At 42.4% G+C, this 14,735-nt stretch overlaps 1 protein-coding gene across 2 annotated transcripts in view; it reads left to right on the top strand.

Moving 5' to 3' along the window:
* Positions 1-5,696: 5,696 nt before the first annotated feature.
* The window catches only part of CWF19L2 (CWF19 like cell cycle control factor 2), a 78,223-nt gene continuing 69,184 nt past the window's right edge, over positions 5,697-14,735 (top strand). For both annotated transcript variants that reach the window (XM_063330296.1, XM_063330306.1), the window contains exon 1: positions 5,697-5,827. In XM_063330296.1, the coding sequence (XP_063186366.1) occupies positions 5,744-5,827 (84 nt within the window). In that variant the 5' untranslated portion in view covers positions 5,697-5,743. The remainder of the gene's footprint in view (positions 5,828-14,735) is intronic.

Genomic DNA, 14,735 nt, shown 5'->3' with positions numbered 1-14,735 from the left:
TCTAACCCTTCTTTCTGAGGCAGTGCAATTAAGAAGGTGGTAAAAAAAGCATGTTTATTTATCATGCTTTTTTCTTGGATCCCAGTCTGTAGGTGGCAAGGATGTAAATGAGAGAGTGATCTGCAGTGAAACACATTGGCACCAATTCCCTTTAACGAAGCAATACTGATCACGAAGATTTGGCTTATCTGTGTGCTTTGAGTTAGAGGAATTACTGTGACTAGTCTGTCTCTTTCTGTTGATGTCTCACAGATTAAATAAACACAAAGTCTGGCAATCTATGGCACTATTCCTGTTCTCTCTCATTTTATGTTACAAAACCTGAAAGACATGGAGCCAGCTGGCGGGCCACAGGTACATTTATCATACCAGGATCACTAGTAAGAGCGGTGTTAGGATGGCCAGAACTCTTGCCTCAGCTCTGCTCTTCCCAAATAATCCTCTCCATTGAGTCAATCATTTGGCCAGGCCGGCATGCCAGGTAGGCTCCTGGGGGAACAGGCTGGAGAAAATAGAGGGGCAGATATCATTTCTTACCCATCTACTCTATCTGACGCGTGCTTGGCTTTATAAGGCATAAAGGCATTATAAAAAGGCATTATTCCTGTGTGATGGATTCCTTTCTGAATCCCCCATCCAGGCAGGATGCCCTGCATGGATGTGTGTATCTCTGACAGTGTCAACAGCTCCCTAGGATGCTTGTGACAGTCAAGGTGAGAGCTTGAAACCACATTGCAGAGAAATATCAAGATCTTGACTATGAAAGATATTATGTTTGGTCTTTCCCACTCTGAAACTTGTAGGACAGAAGAGGCTAAAGCACACGCTAAAAGAAATCCAAGGTCCTCCCACTGTATGGTCTCTTTTCCGACTCGGTGGTATCCAACACCGTGACATATGCTGAAGGTATGCTTGCTTGGTGTAGCCTGTGTGTTCACGGTAACAGGGGCCTGGAGGGGCATTTGTGCTTGAAAATGAGTCGAGCGGCAAGACAAGCTGGTAGTGTTACACTCCTCAGAGGGTTTGCTGTCAAGAACAGTGACAAAGACGGTGGCTTGGGATGTCAGGCACATTACTCAGACAGTATTTGCAGCTATTTCTGGGTCAAGGGCTGCGACAAGAATTAGATATGAAATTACCCTTCCCTCTTAACACGGTAGTATAAAATAAAGAAAAATGAAAAGCAATTTCAGGAATTGTGGGGTGAAAATTGGAGAGAAGTCAATTGTTCAAGTTGCTGCCAAAAGAGACAATTATGGACACTCTCCGTGGCAGTCAAATTCTCTTTACAATTATCATTACAGTGCTGTAGTGCCCCGGAGCCCTTTCCACGGAGCAAGATCTCACAGGTCTCACCAGTTTTTTTCCGTGAGTGTTCACCATTTCATTAAAGACACGCTCCCATCGCCGTGTGTTTTTTGATTCTCTATTGCAACAAAAGGAGACTCCTACGATACTCCACACATGGAGTCCAGCTGGGAGTGTTGCAGCAGCTTCCTTTAGTTTGCTGGGTGCTGCCCAGGTGAGTGTGCATTGGGCTGAGCAGCAGCACTGCAGGAGAAAAGGGCAAAGGCTGTGGTTTCTCTGTACAGAGTGTCTGCAGTATCAGCTTAAGGTATTGCTGCTCTTATAACTGATATAACTGTCTGCGGGACTAGGCTGCAACCTGGTTTACAGAACTGACCTACCTTTAAGAAGCAAAGATACGTTTTAATCTCACTTTAAAAATAAAACTGATCCATTGCACTGCATTGAAGCTCCGCCTAAGATTGTTTGAGTTATTACTGCATTGGTATGATGCATAAGGACTGATAAACTAAAGCCCCAGGGCTTTAATTCCTGCCGCAGCCTGACCTGAGTCAGAATTTATGTCTCACTTCGGAAGTAGCTTTTTTGAAGCTCCCTGCGATATGTGAACCTCTGGACATCTCCAAGTTGAGCAGGCACCAGAAAGGACTTACGCATTTCTCTCAAATAATTTCTAAAAAGGCATGTTACCAGATTCAATAAAGCAAGGACAGGATGAGCGGTATCACTGCTGTGTGCTTCCCGTCTGATTAAAAAAAAAAAAGGAAAGCATGTAAAAGCCCCCCAAGAAACGAACTGAACGAGTTATCGTTTCACATGTGTAACACCTTCCTCACAAAACATCTATTAGTAGTAGTTGTCACTGGAGAATTTCCCAGATGAATAATTCTCATTGTTACAGTCATGAAGCTGGGGTGGTGAGAGGGAAAATGGAAGTTTCTACACTCCACCCCCCTGGTCTGGCAAACTACAGCTGAAGAGATGGCTTGTTTTCAAAGTAGCTGAGCAAATTAACAAAATAACTATTGCTCAGGGGCAGACAACACACGATTTGCTATTGAATACGGAACAATGGGTGAGTCATTCCTCAATCCACCATAAGTCTCCTCCTTCATTTTCATTGCAAGCTGAGCTCTCATTTCCAAGGCAGGCTGTCAGGATCCTCAGTGTCACAGGGGCTCTTTTGTTGCTGCCAGGAGCACTCTTTTTGATGGACAGTAGAAAGTTGTCTGGTTTTTCAATCAGGCCCTCACTGCACAATTCAGGTACAAGCAACTAATAAACCAGGCATTGCTACTGCATTGATTTTTGGGCAAAGTGTTCTGTCATTTTATGGCACTGAGTTTAGGCACAGTTGCTTTAATTTTCTCCTGAGGAAACATAATGAAATTTCTATGAAAGAAATAAGCTTTTCCCCATATTTGCGTCATTCATTGGGGTTTTTTTCCCCCTGCAATTTCTCCGGGGACCGATATTTTTATTTCTTAGACAAGTTATTGAAAATTCCCATCCCAGTGCAAGTAATCCCTCAGAATCAAATGTAAATGACTGCTCAGCGGTACCAACGGCAACTGAAAACCAGGTGGTTTTAAAAATGAACAGAATGAGAATTAACTGAAACTAAGCACATTTTGACTTAGATGTACCACCTCTCTGTCCTTTCCCCAGCATCCTACTGGATATCGTGCTTCTTTAGTATGAAGACTTCAGAATGTGTTGTTAAAATTGAGGTAAGAAACGCTCTCCAATGGCACTGCAGAAAAAAAGTTTCACATTCTCAAAGTAAAAAACTCCTTTCCCGAGTGAAACATTGCCTTTTGCTTACAGAAAACTGCACAAGATCACACTGAGTGGAGAGGGTTTTTTTCCCAATCTTTTTTGTATAAAAATAAAATATCAAACAGAGTGCTGAAGGCAAGCAGTGAATGTTAGCAGCATGGAGGTTTATAACACAGGTCAGTTGGAGAGACACCAGCTTCTTTCACAAAAAGTATAAAATATGCCATTCTTCTTTCACAAAAAGTATAAAATATGCCATTAAAGGGGAAATAATATTACACTCTGCAAGGTCAGTGCCTCCCTGTATGAGTTCAGCAAAGATCAGTATCTCTGAAGCATTATTGTTTTATTAGCGAGTTTAATTTTGGCACTGAGAATGAGACAACTGAACAGAGGTGCCCAGCTGACCATTAAAAGTGGTATACCAAGGACTTGTTCTCTAGGCTCCTTGGAGATTTCTGAACATGTGAGGAGCTCTCAGACGTACTAACATCTTGAAGGAAATAAGTCTAAACTTTTGTTCTTGCCTGCTTCCTTGAGAAAATCATTTTCTTGGATGGGGAGAGGAAATAAGATTCAATTATGTCATCCATTCCCTAACTGCTGACTTCAAGATTCAAATCAGCTCTCAAAAACCCCAAAGGCATGATGATCATATTTATAAAATGGCCTTCTAGTTTTTATTGTTCTTCTGTTTTTGAGATTCTAGAGTGTATTTGCATCATGGTTTCTCTCCTGAAGAGAGGAGTACTAGAAATGTGTTTTTAAATGAAAATTTACAGTACCACCTTATTAATGATGTGGAGGGTCATGGATATCAAGAATAACATCAAATATGTTTTGAGTTCTCTTCTTTGTAATTTCTTGCTGTAGAAAACATGTTCCCTTTTCTGACTCCTGTACTGGGGGAAGAAATTATCCACAGCTGTCTCTAACCTCTGACACAGTTGCCAGGCTTTCTGTTCTCATGCTGCCTCTTCTAAGTACATCCTAAACTGATGCAGTCACAACTAGTCAGGTCAGCTCATGGACTATCAATTTGCTGTTTAGATTTAATACAAATCTGTTAAGCCAATACGCCTGGCTGTGTGCTGAGCAGATTAGGGAGCACCCACCTGAGATGCTCTGCTGGCTGCCTGGAGAAAGTGGTGACACCGGGATGGAAAGAAACCAGTTTGTTGGTAAGAAGAGCACATCATGATCAGAGAAGAGGCTTTTCTTACCAGGCCAAACATGTGTTTTTCTTGCTTTTCCTCTCTCAACCAGTGTACTTTGCTGCATATAGCTAAGGACTGATCATAGCATTAGTCAATCCTGCGGGAATGTTTTTTGTATCTATCTGTTTGCTTTGTAAATAGCTCTCCAGCAGGGGTTCACGTGCTGCTTTTCTAAATCGTGCCTTGGAAGCTCTATCAGTTATCATTCTTTACCTAGTGGTAATCTGCAACAGGTTTTTCTTGAGATCTTGTTAACTCTCATAGCATAAATTGAACAAAGATGCAAATGCAATTTACACTTTTAATACCACCATGGAGATGATAATTAAATTACCATTATCACTTTGAAAACATACTGTCGCATGCAAATAGCTAACAAATTACCCAAGCACTTTTCTCAGACCTTTACCTAAATAATGTTATTACTTGGCAACTGTGAACACATTTGGTGTCAGACACATTAGTAATGCTCTGATCTCATCCCAAAGAAATTATGTCTCAGATAAACATTTGCTTCACCTGAGATATAGCAGCCCTGTCAAACACTGTTGGCTGACTGCAACTCCCAAGTGCTTGAACGTGCATATTTCTTAATTTCCCCCCTCCCATCCAGGCACATCCCAAGCAGCCAGCACCCTGCCATTACAGAAGCCACTGACCAGCATGGATGCACTGAACCAGCTGCAAACAGGGCAGAAAGCAGCTGGGAGACCATTCTGCAGGTGGGTCGTGGCAATGCGGAGTGTGAGGTGCTGCGTGGCACCGGACGTGCGAGTGCGGGTAAGCCCACATGTCCCTTCTTCACTGCTGGTTAATGTGGGTCCAGCCGAGTAGGCCGGGGCTCCCACAAGGTAATTTTGGCCCAGCAGGAGGGCGAGCCTGGAGGTTGGGGTCCCCATGCCGGCGCTTTGTGGTCCTGTCAGTCAAGCAGTACAGGCTTGTGTCACGACACGCCGCTTGCTGTGACCTTCATCTGCGAGGCCGTGGAAGGCCTTCCAGAGGTTGACTTTAATTCCGATGCCATGAGAGAAGTTGGGGAAACTCCGTCGAGAGACAGACTGTTACTGCCGGGCACTGGCGAGGGGCACCAGAGGGGCTGAGAGCTGGCGGCCGCGGGCACCAGGGACCCGCCGCCTCACACCGTACGAGGGCGCTGGGGGCCCCGGAGGGCCCCTGCCTGGCGGGGAGGGCGCCGAGGGACCCGGCGAGCCCCTGCCTGGCGGGGAGGGCGCTGGGGGGCCCGGCCCGGCCCGAGGAGGAGGGCGCTGGGGAACCCGGCGGGGTGGGGGCTGGGGGCCCCACGGCACCGGCGGGAGGAGCCGTCCCCGTTCTGCCCGCCGTTGCTAGGGACGCCGTTTACGACAGTCCGCCGACCTCGCCATACGGCGGGGCTGCTGTACGGCTGCTGTGCGGCCGTCGGCTTCCGGTGGGGCCTGGCGATGGCGTCCGGGTTTGAGAGCGAGCGGAGCCTGGCGGCGCGCAAGGAGGAGCGGCAGCGGCAGCGGGAAGCGCTGCTGGCGCAGGTGGGGTCCTGGGGTCCCTGGCCCGGCCCGGCCCGGCCCGGCCTGGCCTGGCCTGGCCTGGCCTGGCCTTTCCCTGGGGGCCGCTTAGCCCCACTCCCTCCCCCAGGCCGGGTGCTGGGGAGGCCTCGTCTTGCGCGGTGCCGGTGCGCTCCTGAGGGCGCCCCTGGCCGCGGCCTCCCGCCCGCAGGCCCGCCACGGCAGCTGGAAGGGGGTCGTCCTGGGGAGAGCACCCTCTGCCCCGGGGGGAGCAGGGCTGCGGTACCGGGAGTGGCAGAAAGGGACCAGGAGCTGAGTTTTGAGTGACAGTCACCTGAGTTCATGCGTTTTGCCACTTGTAGTGGTATTGATCTGCTCGGTGTTTCATTTATTATGTGATTTTGCTCTTGCACCATTGGAAAGAGCCTGGCTTGGTCTTCTTTACACCCTCTTTTCAGATATTTGTATACACTGAAAAGGTGACACCACCCCCAGCCTTTTTTTCTCTAGGCTAAACTATCCCAGCTCTCAGCATTTCCTTAAATGAGACATAAAAGACAACTGCTCCTTCCTGTCTTCCTGGCCTATCTTTTCTTGAGAGTCAACATCTCTCCATTGTAACACTCCAGTCATGGAGTAGGTAATAACTTGAACAGAAGTGGGACAGCCTGTTTTTGTGGTGCCAGGATGTTACTTACTTGGTTACATCTTACTGTAGTGTTAGCCAAGAATTAGGAGGCTCCCACACACAAAAGCTTTGGTAGAGTTGCTGTGGCTTGGAGACCTGTGCTAATCCTGATGCATTTTATTAAAAATTTGCCAATATGCCATGTTTGGTACTTGCGCAGTAAGCTGCTGATTCTTGTAACTTGTAGGTAAAGTGAATGATAAAACAGTAAATGCACATCACATTAGATACACTTTAGATGATATGACTTGAAGTTTAAGGAGTGGCAGATAACTGTAGGAAAATAAAAGTAAGAGGAGGACAAGGTATGGAAAAAGTATGAGGTTGTGATGATGGGCCTTTAAGAGAAGAAAGGCCAGCATAAGCAGCAACCAAATCTTACTGGGCAAAGATATTTTCAGAAAAAAAGTAATGGGAAAATGGCCTGAAGAGCTTGAGAATGACATGGTAGTGATGTCTTTTCTCAAGGCAAAGTAGGAAGACAGAGGATTTCAGGTAATATATTGTGAGTGTGTGTCCCTTGCACAGTCGTGGAACCATTTCTAGGCAATAGAAGTTCCCTTCAGTGACTTGACAAGTGTGGGGTGACCCTGCTGCACATGTGCTTCCCCCTTTTTGACAAGCAGTTGGAGGGAAATTTCTTTAACTTAGTAATACTGAATCATGCTATCCTGCAAAAGTTTGTTGTTGCTAAGATGTCTTTTGCTCTATTTGAACTGCGTATGATACTATTGAGTGCCTTTTTGCTCAGTTCAACCTCTTGGATGTTCAGAAAATGCTCTTAACTGGAAGTGAAGCTTATGTAGGACACCATTATCCTACTTTACTGTTTCTTCTCGGTTGGTGCCACTTGTACAGCAAACTCTGTGGGGGTGTACCTCTCTCTTGGAATCGTAGAACAGCCCTGTTTGATAGGACCTTGAAAGACTACCTGGTCCAACCTTTGTGAGAAGGGGAGCCTAGATGAGATTATCTAGTGCTCTGTTCAGTCATGTCCTGAAAATCTCCAGTGATGGGGATTCCACCCATTGTCCTCTCCATGTGGCTCCCTCTTTGTGAAGAGACAGACTCTGTCCTCTCTGTAGGTGCCCTTTAAGCGTTGGAATACTGTGATGAGGTATTGTAATGTACAGTAATGATTACATGGTTTTCGTTGCGGTTGCCTGTGGAATTGCTGTGTTCATCATCGTATATATGTCCTTGAACTATTTCTTTTCCTTGCAGTAAGAACTAAAAGTTGAGGTAAGGAGAGGACATGTTGAAGGCTGGTAGTTTCTCCCCCACTGCCCTGTCTGTTCCAGAGTTTTAGAGTATGTTAGCAAAAGTGTATAATAAGCATTTTATCTTATTCAAGTCAATGTGGGACAAAGGATGCTGTAGAGTTTCCTTTTTCCCTATTTTGGCTGATAGAGAAATTTAGGAATGAAGCTTTTTTAAAAAAAACCTTATTGCATGTTTCCTCTTCCCATTTATGGACTGAATAACCTAACATTAAGCTATGTAAAATGGCAAAATTTTCAAGACTTCTCATGTAGCTACTGTTATTTCTGTGAGAAGTCAATTTAGCCTTTTGTAACATGGAAGCATGAGGATGTCGTAGTTGCCATGTAAGTACTTTGCTGTCAGTTTTTCAGAAGTGGAACTGACTTGCTGCCACCTTTTTGCTGACAGAATACATTTCTGTCTTACTTGAAGTTGAGAGACACTGTAACTTGCAAAGCCAGGAGATGAATATAGATATACAGGATATAGATATATACGTAATATGTACTAGTACTTCAGACACTTACTGACGTAGCATTTGATAAAGTGGTTAAATATTTTATATTTAGCTTAAGTAATTGATGTTGTCCCCTTTAAGTATCACACATCTAGCAATAGTCAGCACTTAGCTAAGTTAGAACTCTATTTTTGATTTTTATGGTTTGAGCTTTTCTTAATAAACTCTCTTTTGAATGAAGTTAAAAGCAGGTTTTGTCATGAGCAGGGTTGGAAATCTTTCTTTTCATTTGTCTGCTTAGAAAAAGAACAAAGCAGAAAACAGACGAATGAAAAAACCTAACACCCCCTTGAGGGTACTGTGCCTGAAGCTTTATGCAGGAAAAAAGTTACAAATGGCAAATTAGTTGGTAGGATTCTTTTGCTTCCCTGCTTCTTACTGGGGAAGGAAAACTGGTCCTTATTTGAAGAACATGAAGTATTTGTGAAGTTTATGGACTCCTAAAGATGTTAATCTGTTCATTAAAATACGTATGTATTGATAATATCGGTGAGAATAGGTTAATGTATTTAGTGTATTGACTTTCTCTGCTTTACTTAGATTCCTTTGGTTATGGTCAAGCTGTCTGCTGCTATAGTGGGGGAACAGGATTGAGGGGAGACTTCAGCAAGGCTTTATCTCAGTGCATTTGGACCTTCTTGCTTGGGAAGGCAAAAAAGAGATGCACAGGGACTTTTCACATGTGGCTAGTGTAGTCAAGACAATTATTTGGTGGTTGCAATCTTGGAAGCTCCTGCATTTTGCTGTGGGAAGGACACTTGGGAAGCTGGGTAGGTCTTTGCTTCTGATAATCTGAGAAGTTTACAGAAATGACTGTACTTTGGCAGTTCTGTTTCTGGAAAGGTGAGAGGAGATGTTCAACTAACTTGCCTTTAAGGAGCTTTTAGTTATGAAATATTGCAAATTATTAGTCTGTCTTCTGTTCTATAGAATTTGTAGTTAGGACTACGTTGAGAGGGAGATCTTTAACTCTGATCACAGATACCATCTTTTTCTTGATATTTGGGACAGGGAGGAGTTTGAGATACTTCACTGTCTCTTCAGAAATAATTCTCCCCCTGATCACTGAGTTTACTAGAAGAATCAGGGATTAGCTCACTCTTGCATGTTTCACATCCACAAAAATCAGGAGGTTAAATATACAGTAGATTTTGAAGCAGCTGTAGAAGTAGAATGGATATCATTAGTACCTTTTACTTTTAAAGCAAGCTGAACGGAAGAAGTTGCTTCTTGTTGATTTTTTACAATTTGTTTACTGTTTCGTGTTTTTTGCTGGTTATGAACTTCTTTTTCTTTTGAAGAACCAAAATACAACCCAACTCATTGAGATCTCTCTTCTAAATTTGGGAAAAATTTGTTGTTCTTTTATTTGTGTAGTCTGTCCTCTCAACTGCCTTGGTAAAACCCAGCAGCTGGTAATGTTTATGGTAATGATCAGTAATCAAATAATTAAGTGTTGACATGCAAATTGTTATTAAGCTCCAGAAATAGCATCTTGTTTTGATGACTGCGATAGTTCATGACACTACTGTTTCACTTTGCAAGTTGAGAAAGAGAAAATAATCTGATGAGTACACATCTGCAGAGATGTGTACTTTTCCTAGATATAAACACATTTTTTGGGGTAAAAATCAGCAATAATTCAATGTTGAATTATTCCTGCATCTATGCTATGACATGGTATTTCTGTACCTCAGGGTTGCTCTTCTGTTGCTTGGTTTTATAATGGATTTTCAGAGTCTTTCACTCTTTGGTCTCTGAGGTTGATGTGATTTGACCATTGCTTATGTAGAAATCCTGTCTTTTAATTGCTAAGGATTACTGATAAATTGCAAGTTTCTCTTGATAGCAGTACGTATTGATTTAAAATAAAAGTTGATGGCAGGTAAGTAGACCTCATTCAGTGTTCCAAACAAATAAGATATGTTCTTGAAACAATGTAAATAAAATGATACCTTGAAACAGGTTCAGTGCACAAACAAAAATTTATGTATTTATTTTTACTTATTTAGGTTTCTGAAAAAAAAAAAGATTTGAGATGCACAAGCTGTTATTTTTGGAAACATCTTGTTTGAGGCTTTTGTCTTAGCGCTCTCAACTTTATTTTTGTTTTACATTTTCTGTTCTATTTTCATTGAAAAGAGAACCTAAAATTTACCCCCCCCATGTGTAACAATATCACTGAGTTCACTGTATTTCAGCTCTAAACAAGCTGTGAAATCAGCAGGTTTTTCCAGTGAAGTATGATCAGATATTTCCTCATAAAAGCCTAACTGTTGGGTTGTTGCAGTTATTAATATTTGCTGAGGTGGTGGAATGCTTTGGCAGTATTTTTTACACTTCAGTTTTCAGTGGAAAATTACAGAAATTTCTCCTTAGACAGAAATTAATCGCAAAATATATCACTGCTAGGGGTTATAGAGCTGTTATTTGTTGGAAGTTGCTTCTGTGCTGTAACACAAAACACCTCCTTTTTGTTCTTTCCCTTTTAAATCTGTTATCAAGTGTAACATCCTTCACTCTCTCTGCTGGAGGAAATAAGCATGTCAGTATTTTTATACTCACTCAAATCTTTGATTGATATTAGGAGAGTAACAGTACTGAGAAATTAATACTGCCTTTTCACAAAAGGTTTTCAGACTTTTGACAAAGCCCCTCTGCGTGCATTTTTGCAAGCAACATCCTTGATTTTAACAGGTCATTCTAGAAGGTGAGGGTTGAAGACAGATGTCTTCATTGTTATATTCTGCAAGTCCTTGCTCTAGAGCTCGCTCTGTCACAGGAGTGGAGAGGTCCTACATTAACATGAAGTATCTGCCTGGAGTTTCCTAGCAGCAGTTGCTACTGTTGTGCATCTGTTTGTTGTTGTGTCTGCAGCTGGACCAGCAGAAACAGTCACTGCCTCCCAGATGTTCCTGAGAGAAGGTTGACTTCTACAGTGTGCTCCTTAAATCACGTCTGACTGTTCTGTAATGATTATTGATCACAAGAAGCTTAGATGATTGAAGTGATGGTTGTTTCAGTGACCTGTCTCTGTGTCTTTTAGTAGGTGAAAATGAAAGAGAGCAGTGACATTTCCAGCTGGCACACCGTGTCTGGAGGATGTGGAGGCACAGGCAGCACTCTTGACTCAGTTGTGATTTGGCAAGTTGGGGGTGGAAGCTAAGCCTTTTCCTGTGCTTCCACTACTGTCCTCCTTTAGGAAAGCTTTGTGGATGTAACAGAAATCAGAATATTGAGGGTGGAAAAATAGTCTGAGCACTCACGAAAATAAGTGTGTTATTCAGATAGAGAATTGGTGTAAGAGCATCAGAACTGCAAGGAAAGGTATGTTCAGGCTCCCTGAAGGTAGGCACTCGTGTAACCAGGACTCTCCGGCCCTGAGCTTTGGGGTGTTGGAAGCTGGGAGCATAACACAGGCCACAGCAACCTTTCTGACAGCTGAGTGTTGGAACTGATAAATGAATGGAATGGATTGTATGATAGGATGGGAGGGGGGCCTGAAATTAGAAATAAAAGCTCATTGTTTAGACTGTGAGTGCCTTATGTTGCTGTCTGAAGGACTGTGTAGGTGTTAGATCTTTAGAACTACTGTAACAGAAAGCTGTTGCTGAAAGGAGTTTTTTCCACACTTCTTCCTCGTATGGCCTTCCTCCCCAAAGTACACATTTTTCTCCTTGTTCAGGGTGGTCCTTGAAGTGGCTTCCCCTGAGGCCAGAGTGCAGAGACAGGCCTGTGCAGGGAACGTGGTGGGAACATGCGAGTAGGAGTGTGGAGAGGAGAGGTATGGGAATGGGGTCCTGCCCTTCAGTGGCATAGCCGCTAAAGCAGCTTAGCTGTTGCTCTCTCTGTTGGATGTTTTTGTCATGCTGTATTGATCTAGTGTTGTCTTTTAGAATTTCTTCTAATTGCTTGTTGGAGAAAAAGAGAATTTTTCTTCTTTTGGGTGGAGAAGTTGGCTATTAAATAGTGGTGATTATCATCTGAAGAACTAGAGGTTGACCACAGTTAAAGATGGGAAATTGCATGGTCTCTGTAGAGGTGTGGAAATTTTTCTCTGGCCTTGGTGAGAGCTGAAATGGTAAATAGAGTAGGAGTCAGGAAAGCGTGTTGGTCAAGAGTTTCTGTGGACCGGGGAGGGAGTGTTTTAGCCTCCCTCCCCAGGTGACATCCCTCCATCCTTTCTGGACATCTTTGGGGGACTGTCATGTAACAACCTCCATTTATTGTGTGACCTAGACCTTGGCCATTGGCAGTGTCTTTGGTCTTTTCTGCTTCTTCCTGGGGTGGCACCGTGTAATTCTGACAGCTTTTGGTGTTTGTGTCTGCAGTGTATTACAGGCTGTTTGGATCAAATTTGTTCTTCATTTAGCAGATACTGTTGTCAGCAGCTATGTGGGCTGGCCTTAATGACCTGCCTAATGAAAACCAGAAAGCACTTTCTCTGAACTTGATTTCCTTCCTCATTCAGATGGGGCTGTGAAATCCAAGGCCCTTTGGCCTGCTTGTGATAAAGACGACAAAGCTTGGCTCTGTTCACCTTGGGAAATATTGCTAACATAGTGCTGTAGAGTAATTATTGTTTTTATAGCACCTTACCAACAGACCTTTCAGAGTGCTTTGCCAGCATTGTACTTCACCTCCTGCATGTTGCAAAGGAGACTATAAACAACTTTGTCAGGGTGTCGCAGAAGTACGTAATGTGACACGATGCGTGCCCTTCGTGACAGGTTGTTGCTTGTGACGGTCCTCTGTGTTCCTGTGTAGCATGCTCAGTCACTCGCATAATTAATACATTACTTTGAAATAGAGGTATTTCAGAAATGTAGCATCCTATATTTTTGGAGAAAAAAAATGTAAAAATATTGCAGTAGTGACCTAAGATAATAACATCATGTTAAGTACTCCTCTGTAAAGGGGAAAGGATAAATTGTTGGATATTTTTGTGGTATCATAAAGTATTAACAAACGTTAATGAGTTAAGTACTTGAACTCCTGTGAGTTGGCAGATGTGAAACTATTAGAGTCGGCCTTCGTTGCATAGAATGGTAAGTCTGACAGGGGACTTAATTATAAAATGTAGAAAAGGAAGAAAAGCTAGTCAGATGCTAACAAGTCCTGAATTATTATAAAAGACAAGTAGAATAGAAGGGTAAGTTTCGAAGCTAATAAAGTAGTGTAGACAGATTTTCCTGCTCCCCCCACTTGAAATAAGTGGGGGTGTGTGTGTGGGGAAACCATTCAGCAACAATAAAAATGAATATTGTAACTTGATGGTAGAGGGAGCCAGATAGTTTTTAGAGCTAGAAAGGATCAGGGTGTATTGCTGCTAACTTAGTCTTGTGTTAAAAAGATAATTTAGCTGAAAATACAACTGCTTTCATCTTTTAAAACCTCTAGGCAGCTTTCTCTTTTTTTTTATTTTACATATGGATGTTGTTATGAATCTTCTATATTTCATATCTTTGTCGAAGAAGAAGCAGGCTTTCACCTGATGCTTTTGTGTCTGTCTTTCTCTTTTTAACAGTCTGGTGGCATTGCCACTACAGATTCATCTTGCCTATCCTGTTTCATTTAGTATTCAGGAGACAACAGTCTGCAGTTTGATGATTCCTAGTCATTCTGTGTTCTGCATATGTATTTGTATACTTCAGCCAAAATTATGATCCACCTCTTTTATTAGGATCATGTACCTCAATTACCTAAGTACTTGCATGTATTTTTTTCCTGTTTATTCTTAGATCTAATAAAAATTATAAAAGTTCCTTTTGTACCTTATTTATAATGTTAACTTCATTTCATGCAATGTGTATTTTTAACTTTGGTAACATGGAGGAAATAGTAATTCTATTTAAAATATACCAGTTATATAGAGAAGGGTAAGAAGCTAAATCTTCCTAGACAGGCAAAGAGCATATTAAATAAAGACATTTTGACAAGCTAATCTTTATTGGCCTTTATTTGAGGTGTTTATAAATTTATATGCACAAGAGCTTCTAGAAGGGTGGAAGGGAACTGTTGACTCCAGCTGCAGGTCTTTCTAAAGCAAAAGTGAAATGGAGTATGCATAAAGCCTGTCCTTTTCCCAGTCTAAATCTTGTCAACAGGTTTCATGTTTACTTGTGGAGCAAACAAGTTTGGAGTCTGTTTTTGTTGTGTTTTTCCCATGTAGAACTATATTCAAGTTCCCTTTATCTCCACTGTTTCATCTCTGTCCAGTTTTAAGCTTAAGTTTTGTGTGTATGTGGCGTGTAGACACTTTGTGAGTTGCATAGCTGAGGTTATTACCTTTTGCTTGCTCATAAATGTGGCATGCTTAGTTACTTTATTTTACTGAGTTTAATGTATTTTTAAGATAGAAGGGCCATTGTATGGTCTAAACCAGAAAATATCAGTCAGTGATTTCCCCATGAACTTTCAAGAGTGTTGTGCCAGATGGATAAATGTTGTAGAGTGGGCAGCCT

This window comes from Chroicocephalus ridibundus, chromosome 1 (assembly GCF_963924245.1).
Source record: "Chroicocephalus ridibundus chromosome 1, bChrRid1.1, whole genome shotgun sequence".
Classification (NCBI taxonomy): domain Eukaryota; kingdom Metazoa; phylum Chordata; class Aves; order Charadriiformes; family Laridae; genus Chroicocephalus; species Chroicocephalus ridibundus.
The sequence above is the reverse complement of the archived record's forward strand: the minus strand, read 5'-3'. Positions and strand labels throughout refer to the sequence as shown.